General features: G+C 46.9%; 1 protein-coding gene across 2 annotated transcripts in view; it reads left to right on the forward strand.

The window, feature by feature from the left end:
* The window catches only part of ATRN (attractin), a 176,695-nt gene that overhangs the window by 44,332 nt on the left and 109,566 nt on the right, over positions 1–22,797 (forward strand). For both annotated transcript variants that reach the window (XM_039368375.1, XM_039368374.1), the window contains exons 4-10: positions 2,470–2,598; positions 4,414–4,619; positions 6,103–6,271; positions 9,792–9,882; positions 13,370–13,613; positions 16,593–16,776; positions 20,414–20,568. In XM_039368375.1, the coding sequence (XP_039224309.1) occupies positions 2,470–2,598; positions 4,414–4,619; positions 6,103–6,271; positions 9,792–9,882; positions 13,370–13,613; positions 16,593–16,776; positions 20,414–20,568 (1,178 nt within the window). The remainder of the gene's footprint in view (positions 1–2,469; positions 2,599–4,413; positions 4,620–6,102; positions 6,272–9,791; positions 9,883–13,369; positions 13,614–16,592; positions 16,777–20,413; positions 20,569–22,797) is intronic.

Here is a 22,797-nt window from a genome sequence, read left to right on the forward strand (position 1 = left end):
GTTGGACTAGATGATCTCCAAGACCCCTTCCAACTTTATTATTATTGTTGTTGTTGTTGTTGTTGTTATTATGGATCATCACACAGTCAGCCAGATGTTCAGACTGGATTTGGCATTTTGTCTACCTATCGAGTCCTTACCCAGGACCTGGGATAGGCAGATGTGGATGTTTGATGGTATTACAGATATCGTCGCAGGATGGAAGCAGTTCCTATAAGGCCGCCTTTTGCAATTGACTAATAGCGAATTTGTCAATGCCAATGGTGTTCAAGTGGTGCTCCAGTTGTTTTGGGATTGCACCCAAGGAGCCTATTACTATTGGTACTACCCTTGCTTGCTTTTGCCACAGTCTTTCTATTTCTATTTGTAGGTTTTTGTATTTTGTTATCTTCTCCAGTTCTTTCTCTTCTATTCTGCTATCTCCAGGCACTGCCACGTCCACTATCCACACTTTTTTGTCTTTCTTATCGACAATTGTTAAGTCTGGGGTGTTATGTTGCAGGTGCTTGTCTGTTTGAATTCTGAAGTCCCAGAGCAGTTTAATTTTATCATTTTCTATGACTTTCTCTATTTTATGATCCCACCAGTTTTTGCTTACAGGCAAATGATATTTTTTGCAGATCTTCCAATGCACCATTGTTGCTACTTTGTCATGCTGCTGCTTGTAATCAGTTTGTGCAATCTTCTTGCAACAGCTATTATTATTATTATTATTATTATTATTATTATTATTATTATTATTATTATTATTATTATGGATCATCGCACAGTCAGCCAGATGTTCAGACTGGATTTGGCATTTTGTCTACCTATCGAGTCCTTACCCAGGACCTGGGATAGGCAGATGTGGATGTTTGATGGTATTACAGATATCGTCGCAGGATGGAAGCAGTTCCTAATAAGGCCGCCTTTTGCAATTGACTAATAGCAAATTTGTCAAGGCCAATAGTGTTGAAGTGGTGCTCCAGTTGTTTTGGGATTATTATTATTATTATTATTATTATTATTATTATTATTATTATTATTACATGATTTCAGGACACTGCAAAACCTATAAGTAGGAGCCAGTTGCCAAACGGTTTAATCTTTATCACGTGACCACGGGGACGCTTACAACGGTCGTAAGTGTGAAAAATAGCCATGAGTCCCTTTTTTTCCCCAGTGCTGTTGTAATCTCGAACGGTCACTAAATAAACGCTTATAAGTCAAGGACTTTCTGCAGCCTGCCTGACAGAGTAAAATCAACATTTCTTTTTCGACACTAGCCAAAAAATCCCGCAGAGGTTTCGAGTGACCATTTTGTCAGGCCAGGTCTAATGAACCTGACGAAGCTTGGCTGTTTTTATTTACCTCACGGATTGATGGGAATTGAATTGGCCCCCTGAGTAATTCCGGCACCTACAGGATGACGGCGTTGTAACCTTTCTCGGGATAAACACCTGTTGGTTTTCCTACATGCTGTTTGAGAGATAGTCTGCCTGCACTCGCTCACAGCCATGTTCCCTCCAAATTGAAAACGAAGAAATCTAAATAAAAGTTAATTTTGGGCTGAACAGAGCCACCGTAGCAGCATGCGGTGTTTTTCAGCTCCGGCTCTTGCTGAATGTATTCGTGAGCTGCCCATCTTCCAGGGGGCTCAGCTTGAAAGAGTCGAGGGCCAGACGTAAGCAGCCCTTAAGGACGTAAAGCGCGTTCTGTATCTGATGCGCAGGAAATTAAAAGCCTTTTGAAAGTATTGGTCTAAATAGCTTTCCTTCAGCTGGGATCCCCAGAGGTGCACCCGGCTAGAAAGCGGGAAGCCATGAGTTCTAGTCCTACCTTAGGCATAAAAGCCAGCTAGGAGACTTTGGGCCGATCACCAGGAGATGGTGAGTTCTAGTCCTGCCTTAGGCATGAAAGCCAGCTAGGAGATTTTGTGCCCATCACCAGGAGACGGTGAGTTCTAGTCCCGCCTTAGGCATGAATGCCAGCTAGGTGATTTGGGCCAATCACCAGGAGACGGTGAGTTCTAGTCCTGCCTTAGGCATGAATGCCAGCTAGGAGACTTTGGGCCAATCACCAGGAGATGGTGAGTTCTAATCCTGCCTTAGGCATGAAAGCCAGCTAGGAGATTTTGGGCCGATCACCAGGAGACGGTGAGTTCTAGTCCTGCCTTAGGCATGAAAGCCAGCTAGGAGATTTTGGGCTGATCACCAGGAGATGGTGAGTTTTAGTCCTACCTTTGGCATGAAAGCCAGCTAGGAGATTTTGTGCCCATCACCAGGAGACAGTGAGTTCTAGTCCCGTCTTAGGCATGAAAGCCAGCTAGGAGATAAGTCGCTTTTTTTCCCAGTGTAGCTTTGAACAGTCACTAAAGGAACAGTCGTAGGTTGAGGACTGCCTACGTGTGGAAATTCCACGACATCTTAACCTGTGTTTCCAACCCTGTGTCCAGTTATATTAATCATCAGCTTGTTTTTTTTTACCCAGCGGCCTGATCATTCCCGAACGGGACAGCAATGAGACGGTCCCTGAAGTGGCCGCCAGCTCTGGCTACGCCCTTCTGCACTTCTTCAGCGACGCTGCGTACAACTTGACAGGCTTCAACATCACCTACCAGTAAGCTCTTTTGGGGTTTGCTCCCAAGGCACCTGGGATTTGGGGGACTCCCTTTGCTCTCTTTTATCATAGTTGTTCCATTTCTATCTGGAAAGCAAGCGCCCTCGGTTTTTCTGGATGCGCTGCTGGGCGCAACCAGCCAGAATCTGGAATTGGAGGAACCACAGCGCCACCTTGTGATGGCTGTCAGAATGTCACCGTAGGAATTCTTGAGACGAGCCAAGGTTGAGGAACGTTGTTGTATGGAGCGAGGGCCACCACGTCCAGAGGGGATAGACAATCGCTCTGTTTGGGCCAGAATTGTCTCCCTTAACTGGTGGCATCTTGTTTTGCGACTGGAGTTGTCTTGATTGAAATTGTTGGGAATTCTTTTCGCACGTTTGTTTTGAAATAAATCCACCAATAGTTGCTGCCTGAATTCTCCTGACCTAGCAAGCTGGAGGGAAGAGTCTGTCTCTCTCTCTCTCTCTCTCTCTCTCTCTCTCTCTCTCTCTCTCTCTCTCTCTCTCTCTCTCTCTCTCTCTGGTGGATCTTGGAGAGCAGGGTTCCTTCCCCATTTCAAGAGGGTTGGATTTCAACTCCCAGAATTCCCCAGCCAGCAGAATCAGAAATTTTGTCCCAAAGATCGTAGGTTGCCTATCTTGGGGACCGCTTCCTTCTTTGTGGCTTTGCACACGTGATGCTTTCTTGTTTATCTCACACCTTAGCGCTGCCCCCGAGAGGGTTTGTGCGGCTTTGAAGTCTTTCAAGGGGCTGTTTCATTGACTTCTGAAGGAGGATGAGCAAATGCATGGGAGCGAACGGCGCTTACGGCTTCTTTTGAAAGTCTGTTTGGTTAGAAAAGAGTATTTGTAGCTCAGGGTTGAATTTTGGGGTCCTTGGTGCTCTCTGAGCTGGGTGGTTTTCTTGCAGACGTCTCGTGACCCAACTAGGTAACATCATCAGTGATAGTAGGGAGTGGGGTTTGCAGGGAGGAGGGGGAGGAGGAGGAGGATTGTAGGATCCTTGGTGCTTTCTGAGCTTGGTGTTTTTCTTGCAAATGTTTCATGACCCAACTAGGTAACATCATCAGTGCTAGATGGGAGTGGGGTTTGTGGCGAGGAGGAGGAGGAGGAGGAGGAGGAGAAGGAGAAGGAGGGTCCTTGATGCTCTCTGAGCTTGGTGGTTTCCTTACAGACGTCTCATGACCTAACTAGGTAACATCATCAGTACTGATCTGCAAGAAAACTCAGAACCAAGGATGCTACAGTCGTCTCCTCCTCCTCCTCCTCCTCCTCCTCCTCCTCCTCCTCCACCTCCACCTCCTCCTCCTAGCAAACCCCACACTCCCTTCTAGCACTGATGATGTCACTTAGTTGAGTTATGAAACATCTGCAAAAAAACCCAACAAGCTTAGGGAGCACCAAGGACCCCACAGTCGTCCTCCTTCTCCTTCTCTTCCTCCTCCTTCTCTTCCTCCTCCTCCTCTTCCTCCTCCAATCCTCCTTCCTTCTAGCACTGATGAGGTTACCTAGTTGGGTCACGAAACATCTGCAGAAAAACCCACCCAGCTCAGAGAGTACCAAGGACCCCACAGTTCAACTCCCGAGCTACAGATAATTCTCTTTAAAAATCCAGGTAGCTGCAACTTACATTTCTGTTGACGTAGCATTTGGAAACCCTGCTGAAAAGAAGATTTTTTTTTTTTTTTTTACCTTTAACCATCTGGGCACAACGGCATGATTCACTGGACTTCAGGGATGGCACGTCAAGCTCCGGGGTCCACTTACCCTGCCAGAAGCTTGTAAAATAAACCGTTGATTTGTATCTTTGCAGCTTCAACGTCTGTCCCCAGAACTGCTCGGGCAGAGGGGAATGTCGGCCCGTGAACGGCAGCCAAGCGGTTGAATGTGAGTGTTGGGAACATTGGAAAGGAGAGGCCTGCGATATTCCCAATTGCCCGGAAGACTGCGGCTTTCCCGAAAGGGGTCAATGCAGCGTGAACGGAACTCAGGGCTGCATCTGTAACCCGGGCTGGCAAGGTAGGTAAAAACAATTCCCTTGGGATGAATTGCACAGCTGGGCAGATGCTTTTTAACGGTATTTGTTTCACTTTTTTTTTTTTTAACCAAGTACCGTGTTTCCCAAAAAGAAAGGCCTATACTAGGGGAAGGCAACCTTGGCTCTTTTATGACGGGTGGACTTCAACTCCCAGAATTCCTGAGCCAGCCATGCTGAGGGGAAAGGGAGAGGTTTCCAAGCTGAGCCATGCTGGCTCAGGAATTCTGGGAGTTGAAGTCCACGAGTCATAAAGCGGCCTAGGCCTAGGCCAGAGATAGGCCACCTTGGCTCTTTTGTGACTCGTGGACTTCAACTCCCAGAATTCCTGAGCCAGCATGGCTCAGCTTGGAAACCTCTCCCTTTCCCCTCAGCGTGGCTGGCTGAGGTATTCTGGGAGTTGAAGTCCACCAGTCATAAAAGAGCCAAGGTTGCCTACCTCTGGCCTAGGCCGCTTTATGACTTGTGGACTTCATCTCCCAGAATTCCTGAGCCAGCATGAGGGAAACTTTGGCCCCTTCATGACTGGTGGACTTCAACTCCCAGAATTCCTCAGCCAGCATGGCTCAGCTTGGAAACCTCTCCCTTTCCCCTCAGCATGGCTGGCTCAGGAATTCTGGGAGTTGAAGTCCACGAGTCATATAAGAGCCAAGGTTGCCTACCTCTGGCCTAGGCCTAGGCCACTTTATGACTCGTGGACTTCATCTCCCAGAATTCCTGAGCCAGCTTGGCTCAGCTTGGAAACCTCCCTTTCCCCTCAGCATGGCTGGCTCAGGAATTCTGGGAGTTGAAGTCCATGAGTCATAAAGCGGCCTAGGCCCAGGCCAGAGGTAGGCAATGTTGGCTCTTTTATGACTCACGGACTTCAACTCCCAGAATTCCTGAGCCAGCATGGCTCAGCTTGGAAACCTCCCTTTCCCCTCAGCATGGCTGGCTCAGGAATTCTGGGAGTTGAAGTCCATGAGTCATAAAGCGGCCTAGGCCCAGGCCAGAGGTAGGCAACGTTGGCTCTTTTATGACTCACGGACTTCAACTCCCAGAATTCCTGAGCCAGCATGGCTCAGCTTGGAAACCTCTCCCTTTCCCCTCAGTGTGGCTGGCTCAGGAATTCTGGGAGTTGAAGTCCACGAGTCATAAAAGAGCCAAGGTTATCTATCCTTGGTCTAGGGCAGCGAAAAATCAGGAATGTGGTAGCACCTTGTCAGACTGATTGAATAATTTTTCATAAGCTCGTTTTGCTAGAGGCCTGGAAATCCTACATCTGTTTAGCTGTTTTGCGTGAAAATTGTCCACAATTGAGCTCCGGGGCCAGAAAGCTCGTAAAATGGGCCGAAACTCACTTAACAAATGTCTCGCTTAGCAACATAGATTTTGGGCTCAGCTGTGGTCGTAAGCCGGGGACCACCTGTGCAGTGCTAGATTAAGATAGCTGAGGGTATAACGGACGATGTCTTTTGCCCCTCGTAGGTGTTGACTGCTCGGTTCCTGTTCCATCGAATCGCTCCTTTTGGACCCGGGATGAATTCTACGTCCCCAAACTCCCGCGGGCATCTCACAAAGCCGTGGTCCAAGACGAGGTCATGTGGGTGATCGGTGGCTACATGTTCAATCACACGGATTCTCAGATGGTCTTGGCGTGAGTAAAAAGCAGATTTTAAGCGTGGAAGGAAATGTACATTTCTGCAGATTAAACCCAGCAGGGTCCCTAACGCTAGAAATAGGCTTCTGTGTAACTTATCGGTTGCGGTGTGAACTTCTACCGGCTGTGAGAAGATTTTTTTTCCTGAATCCAAGCTAGACAAGGTAAAGAATTCCTGGTGATCCAGAGACATTTGAGGCGTCAAAGTGCAGTATTGCAGGCTAACTCTGCCCACTGCCAGGAGTTCGATCCTGACTGATGGATCGATTCAGGCTTCCGTCCTTCCGAGGTCGGTGAAATGAGGACCCAGATTGTTGGGGGCAATAGGCCGACTCCGTGTAACTCAGGGGTTCTCCACCTGTGGGTCGGGACCCCATTTGGGGTCGAACGACCATTTCACGGGGGTCGCCAAACAACGCAGTCCGCCATTTTTTTCCCCTTTTCCTTAGCTGTGCTACTCCCTTTTATTCTATTGGCTTTTGAAAGCCAATAGAATAGACTCTCTTGAATAGAGTCTAATTCTATTGGCTTTCCAAAGCCAATAGGAATTGTCCAGGCTGTCTCTGCCCTGCTGAGCCTGCCAAAAGTCCCATTCTGCAAAAGGTGCTGCACCGGTTGAGTAGTCCTCGACTTACGACCGGTTGGGGGGGTCGCGGCATTAAAAAGGTTGAGAACCACTGGTGTAACTGCTTAGAGAGGGCTGTAAAAGCACCGTGAAGAGGTACATAGAGTAAGTCTGAGTGCTCTTGCTGTCGCTGTGTGGTTTACTACAGCAGGGGTCCCCAACCATGGCCTCTTTAAGACCTGTGGACTTCAACTCCCAGAATTCCCCAGCCACAGTTGAAGTCCACAGGTCTTAAAATGGCCAAGGTTGGGGACCCCTGCACTACAGTCATGGGACCTTCTCAGAAATTGTACGAGAAATGGCCAGCATGGCTATATGCTAAAGGCCCATGGAACACTGTTCCGTTCCCACCAAAGTTGTACCTATTTATCTACTTGTATTTGCATGCTTTCGAATGGCGAGCAGGAGCTGGAGCAAGGAACGGGAGCTCACCCCGTCGCGCAGCGCTCAGCTCTCGAACCCGGGCTGCCAGCTTTCTAGCTGATGAGCTCGGCGTCTTTAACCACTGAGCCATTGTGCCCCTCCTCCCCCAAATTTATATGTCCCTTTAATTATCAGATTTTTATAAAGTCCTTACCAAATATTTACAGCAGAGGTCACCAATCTTTATCAGTTGGCGGATCGGAGAAAAAGGGAGGGGGTAGTATTTTACACACATGCGTGTGCGCGTGTGTGCACAGGGCCGTGAGCATGCACATGCCGCAAAGGGGGCGGGACTGGTGCCTACGACGTGATACCCGATAGCCCTGCCCCGTTCTTGCGTGGCGCAGTGTCTTTCTGCGCACTGTGGCGCTACGGCAGCCATTTTTGTGTCTTACAGCGTGGCGGTGGCCCGTTCCTGCGGCCAGTGGCGTGGTGGCACCCTGTTTTGGCACCCTGCAGCGGTGGCATGTTTCTGTACCCTGCAGTGTAGTGGTGGCCATTTCTGCACCCTGTGGAACAGCGGTGTCCTGTTTTTGTGCCCCGAGTTGCGTCGTTGTCTCATTTTTGCGTCCTGAGGTGCAGCAGCAGTCCATTTTTGTGCCCTGAGGCTGTGGTGCTAGCGCAAGTGAGTGGGTGTGCGCGCGCATGTGCCAGGGGGCCACAGCTCACTACCAGCCCGCGCGGCCACAGGTTGGAGATCCCTGATTTACAGGATAGGGGACTTCAACACGCTTTCGTCTTTTCAACCACCCCCACGGAAACATGGTGTTCTTTTTGTGAAAGATTATAGTCCAAATTTATTGGGCTGCCGTGGGAATTCTCCTCTTTTCCTGCCAGCAGGTGAACATTATTCTCATCCAGTGTGCGTCTTTTTTTAGCTCTTGTGCTCTGCCTCATGGGTTCCGGTTATGGTAATTTAAAGATGGATCGTTGATTATTTTGTCCCTGGTGGGGTTTTTTTTTCTGTTTTTGGTTGTTATTTTGTGTTGGTGAACTGCATTAATTTGTTTTTTGGGGAGAAGAAAAGGGTTGTAATTTTGTTTTCTAGAATAAATTACACCAAATGCACTTTCCTGACTGCGGTGGTCCTTGCCGCTGTCTGACCTTGGTTGTTTTCTTGCAGACATTTTATTACCAAACTGGGTGACATCATCAGTGCTAGAAGGGAGTCGGGTTTGCTCTCAGTTTATGTTCTAGTGCAGTGGTTCTCAACCTGTGGGTCAGGACCCCATTTGGGGTTGAACGACCATTTCACGGGGGTCGCCAAACAACGCAGTCTGCCATTTTTTCCCCCTTTTCCTTAGCTGTGCTACTCCCTTTTATTCTATTGGCTTTTGAAAGCCAATAGAATAGACTCTCTTGAATAGAGTCTAATTCTATTGGCTTTCAAAAGCCAATAGGAATTGTCCAGGCTGTCTCTGCCCTGCTGAGCCCGCCAAAAGTCCCATTCTGCAAACGGTGCTGCACTAGTTGAGTAGTCCTCGACTTACGACCGGTTGAGTAGTCCTCGACTTACGACCGGTTGGGGGTCGTGGCATTAAAAAGGTTGAGAACCACTGTTCTAGTGGCTTGCTAAGTGCAGAGAGCATCAAGGATCCGACAGTTCCTCCTCCTCCTCCTCTCCACAAACCCCTCTCCCTTCTAGCACTGATGACGTTCTCTAGTTGGGTGATGAAACGTCTGCAAGGAAACCACCAAGCTCAGAGAGCACCAAGGACCCCACAGTCGTTGTCGTCGTCCTCCTCCTCCTCCTCCTCCTCCTCCTCCTCCTCCTCCTCCGACTCCCTTCTACAACTGATGATGTTACCTAGTTGGGTCATGAAATGTCTGCAAGAAAACCACCAAGCTCTGAGAGCACCAAGGACCCCACAGTCGTCGTCGTCCTTCCCCCCCTCCTCCTCCTCCTCCCTTCTAGCACTGATGATGTTCTCTAGTTGGGTGATGAAACATCTGCAAGAAAACCACCCAGCTCAGAGAGCAAACAGCCGTCCCCCTCATTTCAACCCTGAGCTCCAAATTCTCCTCTATTCATTTTCTGGCTCTTTGAGGATTTTATGAAACCGACACAGTGTTAGTAAAGAAAACCCGGCCGTGTTCAGACCTTTTCAGACCCGTCTTAATTCCTCCAGAGGAGACGCTGCTTATTCTTCTGCTGCCTCGAAGGCTTCGCCGGAGAGGTGTGCAAAATGGCTTCTGAACAAATGGAGCAAAGCTGCCCTCTCGTTTCCCTTGTTCCCTGGCTTTCGAGCATTAGCGCAAAGGCTTTCTCGGCTATAAAAAAGCAGAATAGCTGATACCTAAATCAGCTTTATTTTTATTGACGTAGCAGGCCCATCCGTAAATATCCCTGGCCTTTCTCCGTCTGGCTTCCCTTGTTTCTTCCTCAGCGCGGCGAGGACGACAACGGCTGCGTTCTCCAGGGCGAAAGGAGACAGGCGTTGTGTTTTGTGCTTTTTTTTTATTGCACAGGTATAACCTGGAGTCCAGAGAGTGGATGACCCTGGGTGATTCTGCGAACACCGTGGGGATCAGATACGGCCATTCGATAGCCTTACACGAAGTAAGTGGCCTTTTTTGTTTTTAATTTTACGTCCTTGAGACTTCTCTAACCCGGCTTGGCTCTGAAACCTGGCTTGATCGAAGTGATGGAGCTAGTCCTCATGTTACGACAGTGTCTTTGAAGTCCCAACGGCCCTGAGCCTGTCACGGTTCCGATAGACGAAACCCTTTAAAAGAACTTCGAGGCAAGGATTTCTTCCTTAAAGAAGATTTTATTTAGGAAACAAGACATGAGCACGTACAAAGGTAATCCCAAGACTAAAATCCCCTCCCTCGGGCTGCAAAGATAAAAAATTTGCAATTCCCATCCCAATTTGCTGTCATAAATCACATTCACCAATCGTTTCAACCCACCAAAATGTTAATTAGCGTTGACCTTGGTTCTCACGGACAGAGGTTGTTTTGGCTAACTGCAAACTACACCTCCCTTCCTTTCTCCTTTAGCTAAAATCTCTAAACTAATATTGGGTATGTCTAGTTCAAAAGTAGGCAACCTTGGCTATTTTATGACTGGTGGATTTAAACTCCCAGAATTCCTGAACCAGCCATGCTGAGGGGAAAGGGAGAGGTTTCCAACTGAGCCATGCTGGCTCAGGAATTCTGGGAGTTGAAGTCCACAAGTCATAAAAGAGCCGAGGTTGCCTACCCTTGATTTAGTTTAATGAAGAGAAGGACGAGGGGGGACATGATAGCAGTCTTCCAATATCTCAGGGGCTGCCCCAAAGAAGAGGAAGTCAAGCTATTTTCCAAAGCACCTGAAGGCAGGACAACAAGCAACAGATGGAAACTGATCAAGGAGAGAAGCAACCTAGAACTAAGGAGAAACTTCCTGACAGTTAGAACAATTAACCAGTGGAACCACCTGCCTCCAGAAGTGGTGAATGCTCCAACACTGGAAGTTTTTAAGAAGAGATTGGACAGCCATTTGTACGAAATGGTATAGGGTTTCCTGCCTAAGCAGGGGGTTGGACTAGATGACCCCCAAGGTTCCTTCCAGCTTTATTTTTATTTTTATCATCATCATCATCATCATCATTATTATTATATGTGGCAACGAAGACAAAAATTAAAATGGCTTCTGTTCTGTTTGTCACAGTGTTGACAAAGGGAATTTGGGGACCATTATTGATCACAATCCCTAGCAACATCCCCCTATGGCAGAGCTAGGCCACCTTGGCTCTTTTATAACTCGTAGACTTCAACCCCCAGAATTCCTGAGCCAGCCATGCTGAGGGGAAAGGGAGAGGTTTCCAAGCTGAGCCATGCTAGCTCAGGAATTCTGGGAGTTGAAGTCCACCAGTCATAAACCGGCCTAGGCCTAGACCAGGGATAGGCAACCTTGGCTCTTTTATGACTGGTGGACTTCAACTCCCAGAATTCCTGAGCCAGCCTGGCTCAGCTTGGAAACCTCCCTTTCCCCTCAGCATGGCTGGCTCAGGAATTCTGGGAGTTGAAGTCCACCAGTCATAAAAGAGCCAAGATTGCCTACCCCTGGTGTAGGCCTAGGCCGCTTTATGACCTGTGGACTTCAACTCCCAGAATTCCTGAGCCAGCATGGAGGAAACTGTCCTATGGTCATCTGATCAAAGTTCCCATGCCGGGCAAATGACTCATATTCACGTCGGTCGCCATGTCCTAGGATCACGCGATCTCCTTTTGTGGCCTCCCGACAAGCGAAGCTAACGGGGGAAGAAGCCAGGGTCCCTTAACCACCATGTGAGTTACTTAACCCCTGCAGGGATTCACTTAATAACTGCGGCAAGAAAGGTTGTAAAGCGGAGTGAAGCTCCCTTTTGTAAATGTCTCGCTTAGCGACATACGTTTTGGCTCCGCTGCGGTCGTACGTGGAGGGACTCCCTGCCCTTGTTATGACAAGAACCTTTGCTGGTTTCGCGCAGGGGGTTGGAGAAATGGGGCAGATACAAGATTACACCCATTCATTGAATGACCGTTCAGAGTTGCAACGCTGAAAAAAAAGGGACTTAGGACCATTTTTCATACTTAACGACCGCCGTAGTATCTCTGTGGCCACACGATCAACGTTCAGCCTCTTGGCAGCTGACTCCTATTTATGACGGTTGCCGTGTCCTTGGGGGTCGCATGATCTCCTTTTGCGACCTCAATGAGGGAAGCTGGATTCGCTTAACGACCGTGTTCCTGACTTAACTGCAGCGATTCACTTAGCCACCGTGGCGAGGAAGGTCGTAAAATGGGGGCAAGCCTCGCTTAACTACCGTCTCCCTTAACAACAGAAATTTGGGGCTCCCTTGTGCTTGCAAGTTAAGGACTCCCTCTCATGGTGGAGGGGCCGGATGGAACTCTTAACGCGTCCATCAATATCCTCCCTCTTTCTTCTACCTAGAGTGAATATATTTAATTTGACATATATTAACTGTGGCAAGAATTGTATTTGCTCAATATTGGAAAAAGGAAGGTCGACCAGCGGAGGAAGTGTGAATTAAAAAAAATCTGAAGAGTGTGCAGAAATGTATCTTTTGACATTGAAAAGGAAAGAGAAAGAATGATGATGATGATGATGATGATGATAATAATGATGATGATGATGTTGGAAGGGACCTTGGAGGTCATCTAGTCCAACCCCCTGCTCAGGCAGGAAACCCTACACCATTCCAGACAAATGGCTGTCCAGTCTCTTCTTAAAAACTTCCAGTGTTGGAGCATTCACCGCTTCTGGAGGCAGGTTGTTCCACTGGTTAATTGTTCTGACTGTCAGGAAGTTTATCCTTAGTTCCAGGTTGCTTCTCTCCTTGATGAGTTTCCATCCGTTGCTTCTTGTCCTGCCTTCAGGCGCTTTGGAGAATAGCTTGACTCCCTCTTCTTTGGGGCAGCCCCTGAGATACTGGAAGGCTACTATCATGTCCCCCCTCGTCCTTCTCTTCATTAAACTAGACATCCCCAATTCCAGCAACCGTTCCTTATATGTTTTAGCCTCCAGTCCCCTAATCCTCTTTGTTGCTCTTCTCTGCACTATTTCTAGAGTCTCAGCATCTTTTTTACATCGTGGCGACCAGATGCCGTATTCCAAGTGTGGCCTTACTAAGGCCTTGTAAAGTGGTATTAACACTTCATGTGATCTTGATTCCATCCCTCTGTTAATGCAGCCCAGCACTGTGTTAGCTTTTTTGACAGCTACAGCACACGGCTGGCTCCTATTTAAGGGATCGTCCACTAAGACTCCGAGAAGACTCAGTTTATTTTAGAACATGGGGTACTTTTAATCATTGGCTAGAAAAACAAGGTAGAGAGAAAGGAACTGGATACGTATTAGTAAAGTAGACATTAAAACCAGACCATATGTTGTTGATAATATTTTAAGCACTTGTGATTATAAAAAATAATATCTATCTGTCTGTCTGTCTGTCTGTCTGTGTCTGTCTGTCTATCTATCTATCTATCTATCTATCTATCTATCTATCTATCTATCTATCTATCTATCTATCTATAAATATCCTCTCTCTTTCTTCCAGAACAAAATCTACATGTATGGAGGCAAGGTAGACGAGACCGGCAACGTAACGAATCAGCTCTGGCTGTTCCACATCTCCAACCATTCCTGGGTTCCCCTGGTGCCAAAGGCCAAGGAGCAGTACGCTGTGGTGGGCCACTCGGCCCACATCGTCACCCTGGAGGACGGCACGGTGGTGATGCTGGTCCTCTTTGGCCACTGCCCTCTTTACGGCTACATCAGCAGCGTGCAGGAGTACAATCTAGGTGAGCGTTGGCTTGGCGTGACTGTCTCTCTTGTAAAGAACAGAATAACGACAAGAGTTGGAAGGGACCTTGCAGGTCATCTAGTCCAACCCCCTGCTCAGGCAGGAAACCCTACACCATTTCAGACAAATGGCTGTCCAGTCTCTTCTTAAAAACTTCCAGTGTTGGAGCATTCACCGCTTCTGGAGGCAGGTTGTTCCACCGGTTAATTGTTCTAACTGTTAGGAAGTTTCTCCTTAGTTCTAGGTTGCTTCTCTCCTTGATTAGTTTCCCTCTGTTGCTTCTTGTCCTGCCTTCAGGTGCTTTGGAGAAGAGGTTGAACCCCTGGGATAGCCCCCCCCCCCAAGTACTGGAAGGCAGCTATGATGTCACCCCTAGTTCTTTTCTTTGTTAGGCAGAATAACAGAGTTAGAAAGGATCTTCAAAGTCTTCTAGTCCCACCTCCTGCTCAAGCAGGAGATCCTCTACCATTTCAGACAAATGGTTGTCCAGTCTCTTCTTAAAAATCTCCAGTGGTGAAGAACCTGCAATTTCTGGAGGAAAGCTGTTCCACTGGTTAATTGTTCTCACTTTCAAGTTCTCCTCCACCACTACCACCCCCACCCCCCCTCCTCCTCCTCTCCTCTGCAAATCCCACACCCTTCTAGCACTGATTGTGTTACCTAGTTAGGTGATGAAATGTCTGCAAGAAAACCATCCAGTTCAGAGAGCACCAAGGACCCCACAACTCTCCTCCTCTTCCTCCTTCTCCTCCTCCCGCCTCCTCCTCTTCCTCCTCCTCCTCCTCCTCCTCCTCCTCCTCTTCCTCCTCCTCCTCCTCCTCCTTCTCCTCCTCCTCTCTGCAAACCCCACACCCTTCTAGCACTGATTGTGTTACCTAGTTAGGTGATGAAATGTCTGCAAGAAAACCATCCAGTTCAGAGAGCACCAAGGACCCCACAACTCTCCTCCTCTTCCTCCTTCTCCTCCTCCCGCCTCCTCCTCTTCCTCCTCCTCCTTCTCTTCCTCCTCCTCCTCCTCCTCCTCCTCCTCCTCCTCCTCTCTGCAAACCCCACACCCTTCTAGCACTGATTGTGTTACCTAGTTAGGTGATGAAATGTCTGCAAGAAAACCATCCAGTTCAGAGAGCACCAAGGACCCCACAACTCTCCTCCTCCTCCTCCTCCTCCTCCTCCTCCTCCTCCTCCTCCTCCTCCTCCTCCTCTCCTCCTCCTCCTCCTCCTCCTCCTCCCCCTCCTCTCTGCAAACCCCACACCGTTCTAGCACTGATTGTGTTACCTGGCTAGGTGATGAAATGTCTGCAAGAAAACCACCAAGCTCAGAGACCATCAAGGATCCCACAACTCTCCTCCTGCTCCTCTTCCTCTTCCCCCTCCTTCCCCTCCACCTCCTCCTCCTCTTCCTCCTCCTCTTCCCCCCCCCCTCCTCCTCCATGCAAACCTCATACCCTGAGCTACAAAGATTCTCCTTTATTTATTTCTTGTCCCTTGGGCCTCCTAGCCTCACTTGGTAGACGTTTTCCATATCAGATCTTTCGCCCCCTTTTGCTTTTTCGGGGTCTGCTTGTTTTAATCTCAGTCTCCTTGATCCCTTATGAACTGTAAATCCTCTAGAGCGCTACCGGTGTGTCTCTTCTGTGTACTTCAGTCTAGTGTGGCATTTTGTCCCCGAATCTCTTAGCCGCAGGGTAGACAAACATCCAGATAGAAGTAGATAACAGAAATCCTAATGATGGTGTATTAGCGCTTTAACATCCTGCTCAGCATGTGTGGTTGTGTGCGTAGGAAGAGCTTGACAAATTTGAACAATGGGCCCTGTCCAACAAAATGTGTTTCAGTGTGGAGAAAAGCAAAGTCTTGCACTTAGGCAGGAAAAATCAAAGGTACAAGTGCAGATTGGGCGAGACCCGGCTTAAAAACAGCGACTGTGAGAGGGACCTTGGAGTCCTAGTGGACGATCCCTTGACCATGAGCTGGGCTGGGCTGCATTAACATAGGGATAGAATCAAGATCATGTGAAGTATTAATACCATTTTACAATGCTAATAATAATAATAAAGTTGAACAGCAGCAAGACTATTGGTGGGTCAGTACTGGAAAAAAGATTCTCTGCCTTCTTTAGAAGAATGGGTATTCAAGGTTTCTAACTTAGCAGAAATGGCTAAAATTTCTGCTTACTTAAAGGACCATTCACAAAAGAGATATGTTTCTGTATGGAGAAGATGGATAGAATATATTCAGAAGAAGTAGGGAACAACAAAGTTTCATTTATTTGATGAATAATGGATTTTTATTAAATTATGAATGGAAGTTTGCAGAGAGTTAAGGGTTATTAGGATTCCGGTTGTTGTATAAGTAGAAAATTTAAGTTGACTATGTTTAGTTTTCTTTTTTTTTTCCTTTTCTTTTTTTTTTGTAACCCTGTACTGAGCTCTGGGAAGTCAGGGGGGGAAAAGGGGGTGGGTGGAGTATGGGTAGTATGTTCAATAGTTCAGATTTTGGTGATAGAGGATTGCTCGGGCATTTTTCCTCAGACCGCATCCGATTGAGAAGAAGAGGAGAGGGATAAGTAAGTAGAAAGATGGAGGAGAGAGGGAGGGGAGCAGAGGAGGAGGTAGAAGGAAGGGGGAAGTGAAGAGATGAGAAGGGGATACGGTCTGGGGGGAAATGGGTGAGCAATGTCGGAATTTGTGTGTTATATTTTAACTTCTTAGGTATCTGAATTTTTTTTCTTACGATTGTAATGAAAATAAAATAATAAAAATTAAATAATAATAATAAAGTTGGAAGGGACCTTGGAGGTCATCTAGTCCAACCCCCTGCTCCGGCAGGAAACCCTATACCCTTTCAGACAGGTGGCTGTCCAGCTTCTTGCTTGTCAGAACGATCACACGACCCGGGGACACCGAGACCGTCATAAATCTATAGTATAGTACAGCCCTGCGCAGCTGCTTCATGTCTGCCTATCTTTCCCTCCTAGCCACAAACACCTGGAGCATTTTGCAAACCAGAGGAGCCTTGGTGCAAGGAGGATATGGCCACAGCAGTGTGTATGACCCATCCTCCGGGTCCATCTATACCCATGGAGGTTACAAGGCTTTCAGCGCGAACAAATATAGGCTGACAGACGACCTGTACAAATACGAAGTTCGTAAGTACAAGTGGTAAGTAGATTCATTGAGTTTCGAAGCCTGGTGCATGCGTGTGTGTGTGTGTGTGTGTGTGTGTAGGGGAGGAGTGCTGCTTAGCCTTTGATGGGGTTGTGATTTCCCCCTCTCAGAGATTAGCCTGCAACTTGAGGTTCTCCTAGGCCAGGGGTAGGCAATCCTGGCTCTTTTATGACTGGTGGACTTCAACTCCCAGAATTCCTGAGCCAGCCATGCTGAGGGGAAAGGGAGAGGTTTCCAAGCTGAGCCATGCTGGCTCAGGAATTCTGGGAGTTGAAGTCCACCAGTCATAAAGGAGCCATAGTTCCTTCATGCTGACTCAGGAATTCTGGGAGTTGAAGTCTATGGGTCTTAAAAGAGCCAGGGTTGCCTACCCCTGTCCTAAGTCCTCCTGTTCTAAGTGGTGAGCCTTCTAGTCCAGGGGTAGGCAACCTGGGCTCTTTCATGACTTGTGGAGTTCAACTCCCAGAATTCCTGAGCCAGCCATACTGAGGGGAAAGGGAGAGGTTTCCAAGCTGAGCCATGCTGGCTCAGGAATTCTGGGAGTTGAAGTCCATGAGTCATAAAGCGGCCTAGGCCTAGGCCAGGGGTAGGGAACCTTGGCTCTTTTATGACTCGTGGACTTCAACTCCCAGAATTCTTGAGCCAGCTACGCTGAGGGGAAAAAGAGAGATTTCCAAGCTGAGTCAAGCTGGCTCAGGAATTCTGGGACTTGAAGTTCACGAGTCACAAAAGAGCCAAGGTTGCCTACCCCTGTCCCTAGACTTTCAGCTGCTCCCGCAGGAGGAGATGGGAGACCAGCGCCAGGATAGTCTTGGTCCAGCTTCAGCTTCATGGGCTGGCCTAGAATTAGAAGCTAGAAGCTGTGAATGCTCCAACACTGGAGATTTTTAAGAAGAGACTGGACAGTCACTTGGCTAAAATAGTATAGGTTCTCCTGCTTGAGCAGGGGGCTGGACTAGAAGATCTCCAAGGTCTCTTCCAGCTCCTGTTCTGTTCTGTTCTATTCTATTCTATTCTATTCTATTCTATTCTATTCTATTCTATTCTATTCTATTGTATTCTATTCTATTCTATTCTATTCTATATTCCATTACATATTTTCTATTTTATTCTATTCTATTCTATATTCCATGACATATTTTCTATTCTATTCTATTCTATTCTATCCTATCCTATCCTATCCTATCCTATCCTATCCTATCCTATCCTATCCTATCCTATCCTATCCTATTCTATTCTATTCTATTCTATTCTATTCTATTCTATTCTATTCTATTCCATTCCATTCCATTCCATTCCATTCCATTCCATTCCATTCCATTCCATTATTTCCTAGTATCAGCGTCTTCTCCGGAGGGCTGCATCTTCACATAATGTGTCCAGAGTAGAATAATTTGACCCTGATCCTTTAGGCCTGCACTATGGATGGGTGAATGCAGATTCTTTTTTATTTTTTTACTAGTCTCTTATGTTTTGCTAGAATATAGTTTTTGAATATAGTTCAAACACCTATCAGTTTTGGCAAGAATGTGCCCCAGAGAATCGCTTTGATACATTTGAGTCATGTGCATTAAAAATGCATCTTGCCAATTAGACGGATCCAACTCATGAACGAACATGTGCAGAAGCCATGCGTCTTATAAACAGGCCTGTCCTGACGTAATATAGGAACAAAGGAAATGCCACGGCTAATTAAGCCACAAATGTTTGGGGAGTGACTGGTTTAGTTAAGTTATTCGGTTCCAGCTGATAGGAGAGAAGCAGCCAGCGCATATTTTAAAGCAGGCCGTTCTTTGTTTCAGCCAGCTGAAGCTGTACAATTGGAGAGCATATATATTTTTCTTGGAAGCGTTCCCTGTTTCAATCTTGTAAATTAGAGCATCAAAGTTAAATATGTACTTGGTTAATCAGACAGAAGATTATCTTGTTTGTATCAATCACATTTTACAGTTTGAACTCGAGACAAATCCCGCTCAAATGTTTATTATATATATTATATATTATACACACACACACACACACACACACACACACACACACACGGGAAGTTTTTCAGACCGGTCTGATTATATTATATTATATATATTATATATTCAAGACGTTATATATGTTATTTGTATGTAGGTAGGTAGGTAGGTAGGTAGGTAGGTAGGTAGGTCGGTCGGTCTTTGGTTATTCAGGAGAAAACCCGAATAACCAAAGACCTACATACAAACACCCGTGAAAACCTCAGAAAACAAATATATATATATGCAGGAAGTTTTTCAGACAGATGTCTAATTGATTACACCTTGATATTTTTTAACTGCTATACTGCAGTTTTACTTTTTACAATCTCTTTTGCCTTGCAGCCCCCAACTAGGGGCGTTAAGCAGGCTCAAGTCGCAACTGCAAACATATATATTTGTTTTCTGAGGTTTTCGCGGGTGTTTGTATGTAGGTCTTTGGTTGTTCGGGTTTTCTCCCGCGTAAAATTGGAAGTGTCTTGCCGACGTTTCGACGAAGTCCCATTCGTCATCTTCAGGCTGGTGTTTTCAGCTTCGTGCTTTGAGCAGCAATGTGACATTGCTGCTCAAAGCACGAAGCTGAAAACACCAGCCTGAAGATGACGAATTGGACTTCGTCGAAACGTCGGCAAGACACTTCCAATTTTACGCGGGAGAAAACCCGAACAACCAAAGACCTACATATATATATGTTTTCTGAGGTTTTCGCGGGTGTTTGTATGTAGGTCTTTGGTTGTTCGGGTTTTCTCCCGCGTAAAATTGGAAGTGTCTTGGCGACGTTTCGACGAAGTCCCATTCGTCGAAGTCCCATTCCCCATTGCTGCTCGAAGCACGAAGCTGAAAACACCAGCCTGAAGATGACGAATGGGACTTCGTCGAAACGTCGCCAAGACACTTCCAATTTTACGCGGGAGAAAACCCGAACAACCAAAGACCTACATATATATATATATATATATATATATATATATATATATATATATATATATATATATATTTATTTATTTTCAAGATGGACAATATTTAATTTTATTTGCTACGTATATGTGGGAATGTGGGTCTATACATGTGTTGTTCATAGTATGTTTAGGTGTGTGTCATGTATGTGTTTCACTTTGAGAGCGGGCAACTAAATTTGATTTTTGATGTGTGCCATTGTGCCCACAGTATAAAAATGACAATAAATCTTATCTTATCGAGGAAGGGGAATATAAAAGAGAGAGAAGGCAGGAAGGAACACACCAAAGTCTGTCCCAGAGTTCCCTACGAAGGTAGAACTGCTCCCCCCAATTGGTTTTCTCGTGGCGGTTTGGAAATTACCGGCAATTTTCTCCCACAACCGGGAGGAAAACATGGCAGAAAGATTTAAGGGGAAATAATATCCAATAAAGGCATCTCTCCTCGGAATTTTAACTCCCTTTATTAGGGGTCAGCGATTCCGTGATTCAATTGCATTTTTTTTTTCTGTTCTTCCTCCTTTTTGGCTTTTCTGATCCTTCGCTGCAATCTTGCCCAGATGGGTATTATTTGGGTATTTTATTTTATTTTTTAGTTCAGGGCACAGCCGAGAAGAGCGAGGCAGAGACGGTTTCTGAAGGCCTGTTTCTTTTCTTTTTATTCTCCAGGACTATTTTGAAAGAGAGCAGATTCTCCCGGTATCTGCATTCGGCGTTGATCATCAGTGGGACCATGCTGGTTTTCGGAGGCAACACCCACAACGACACCTCCATGAGTCAGGGGGCGAAATGCTTCTCTTCAGACTTCATGGCTTATGATATAGGTAGGTGCCATGTCGACCTGGATGGAGTTTTGTCCCTGAAGCAGGAGGTGTGAACTGAAATGGACTCCAGAAGATGGCAGAGGACAGGAAGACCTGGAGGAACGTGGTCCGTGGGGTCGCGATGGGTCGGACACGACTTCGCAGTTAACAACAACAACAACAAATAAAAATGAAATAAAAGCAAGGGCTACCCTGGGCTGGTTACAATCCATTTGGGGTCCCAAAGATGCTTAATTCAAGAAGCAACTGAACTTTCTTGTTTTTCCTTTGAAGACGTTTCGCTTCTTATCTACGGAGCTTCTTCCGCTCTGACTGGATGCTGGGGAAATGGGAGGATTTATACTCCTTGCAGACAGCTGGTCCTTTGCCTTCTTTTAGAGCAGGGGGTCTTCAAACCTGGTCCTTTTATGACTTGTGGGCTTCAACTCCCAGAATTCCTCAGCCAGCGTGCCTATCTGAGGAATTCTGGGAGTTGAAGCCCACAAGTCATCAAAAGGCCAAGTTTGAAGACCCCTGATATAGACTTTAAGAGAGTGGACTTCAACTCCCAGAATTCCTCAACTAGCGTGCCTGGCTGAGGGATTCTGGGAGTTGAAGTCCACAAGTCATAAAAGGGCCAAGTTTGAAGAACCTTGTTTTAGAGCAGTGGTTCTTAACCTTTTTGAACGAATCGCCCCCTTGAGCCAATGAGGAAGTTGTCATCGCCCCCCCCTCCCCCAAGATAACCTCTCAGTCACAACATAGGAAATAATTCTTCAATTTATCCAAACCCTTTTTTTGTTTTCTTTAAAATTGTCATCAGGACATATCGATGCAAATAATTTACTTCCAGTCTTTTTCCCATATCTCAACTGTGTGAAAATTTTTGGTGCCACCCGTCACTTTATTCCCAAACTTCGTGATACATGTATTTCATTATTATCTTATTTATTCAAGACACTTAAAGGTAATGACCACTGAAAATGACTCTCTCAGAGGAGGCAAATGACCAGCTGTCTGCAAGGAGTATCCTTCCATTGCCCACCCTCCTGTCAGAGCTGAAGAAGCTTCTGGGAGGAGAAGCGAAACGTCTTCAAAGCAAAAACCAGGAAGTCCAGTTGCCTCCTAAAAGAAGCACCTTTGGGATAACTATGACCTGGATGACCGAGAATCTCCATTGACGTTTTGTCCAATTGGGGGAAAATGGAAGAGACAGCAAAGGAAGTTATAATAATAATAATAAAAGTTGGAAGGGACCTTGGAGGTCATCTAGTCCAACCCCCTGCTCAGGCAGGAAATGGTTCTGGTGTGGCTTTGCTTGCCTTTCCCTTCCTTGAGTGGGAGATTTTTTTCCCCCTTCTCTATAAAAAGACGAAATCAATTACAGGCAGTCCTCGGCTTAATGTCCAGAGTTGAGCCCAATGCTTCCGTTGGCAAGGGGGACATATTGCTTCAGTGAGCTTTGCCCCACTTTACGACTTTTCTGGCCACCGTCGTTTAAGCCAATCCCCTGCAGTTGACAAGCTAGCCACCCGGTCGTTAAATGGAATCTGGTCGCCAAAGGGGATCGCGTGACCTTGGGACACACAGCAAATAAATACGAATCGGTTGCCAAGCCGATCACGTGATCCTGGGGACGCCATAAAGGTCGTGAGTGTGAAACGCGGTCGTACGTCGTGACTGCGAGCGATCACTAAGCGAACTGTCGTAAGTTGGGGACTGCCTGTAATCCATTTTGGGGGACGACGGAAGAGATCCCGAGGCAGGTTTTTTTCTGACGTGGCTCTGCTTGAGTTCCTGTCCCTTCCTTCCGTTGATAAGGCGACACCCCATTATAGGCAGTCCTCAATTTACGGCCACCGTCGAGTCCAGCCATTCTGTCGCTAAGCGAGACAGCGGCAAAGCGAGCTTTGTCCCATTTTACCACCTTTCTGGCCACCGTTGTTAAGGGGATCCCACCGGTCGTTAAGCGAATCTGGCTTTCCCCATCGCCTTTGCTTGTTACAAGGTCGCAAAAGGGGATCACGTGCCCCCCCCCGCTCCCGGGACGCTGCGACCGTCATAACTACGAGTCGGCTGCCGAGCATCTGAATTCTGATCGCGTGACCTCGGGGGATGCGGAGGGAATTGTTGCGAGGGAAACACGATTCTAACTCTCTTTTTCAGTGCCGTCGTGACTTTCAAACGGTCGCTAAATGGACGGCCGTAAGCTGGGGCGTCCCTGTAGATACGAAAATAGAGCTCAGATAA

Source organism: Crotalus tigris, unplaced genomic scaffold, assembly GCF_016545835.1.
Source record: "Crotalus tigris isolate CLP2741 ecotype Arizona unplaced genomic scaffold, ASM1654583v1 scf7180000020772.1195989, whole genome shotgun sequence".
NCBI lineage: Eukaryota > Metazoa > Chordata > Lepidosauria > Squamata > Viperidae > Crotalus > Crotalus tigris.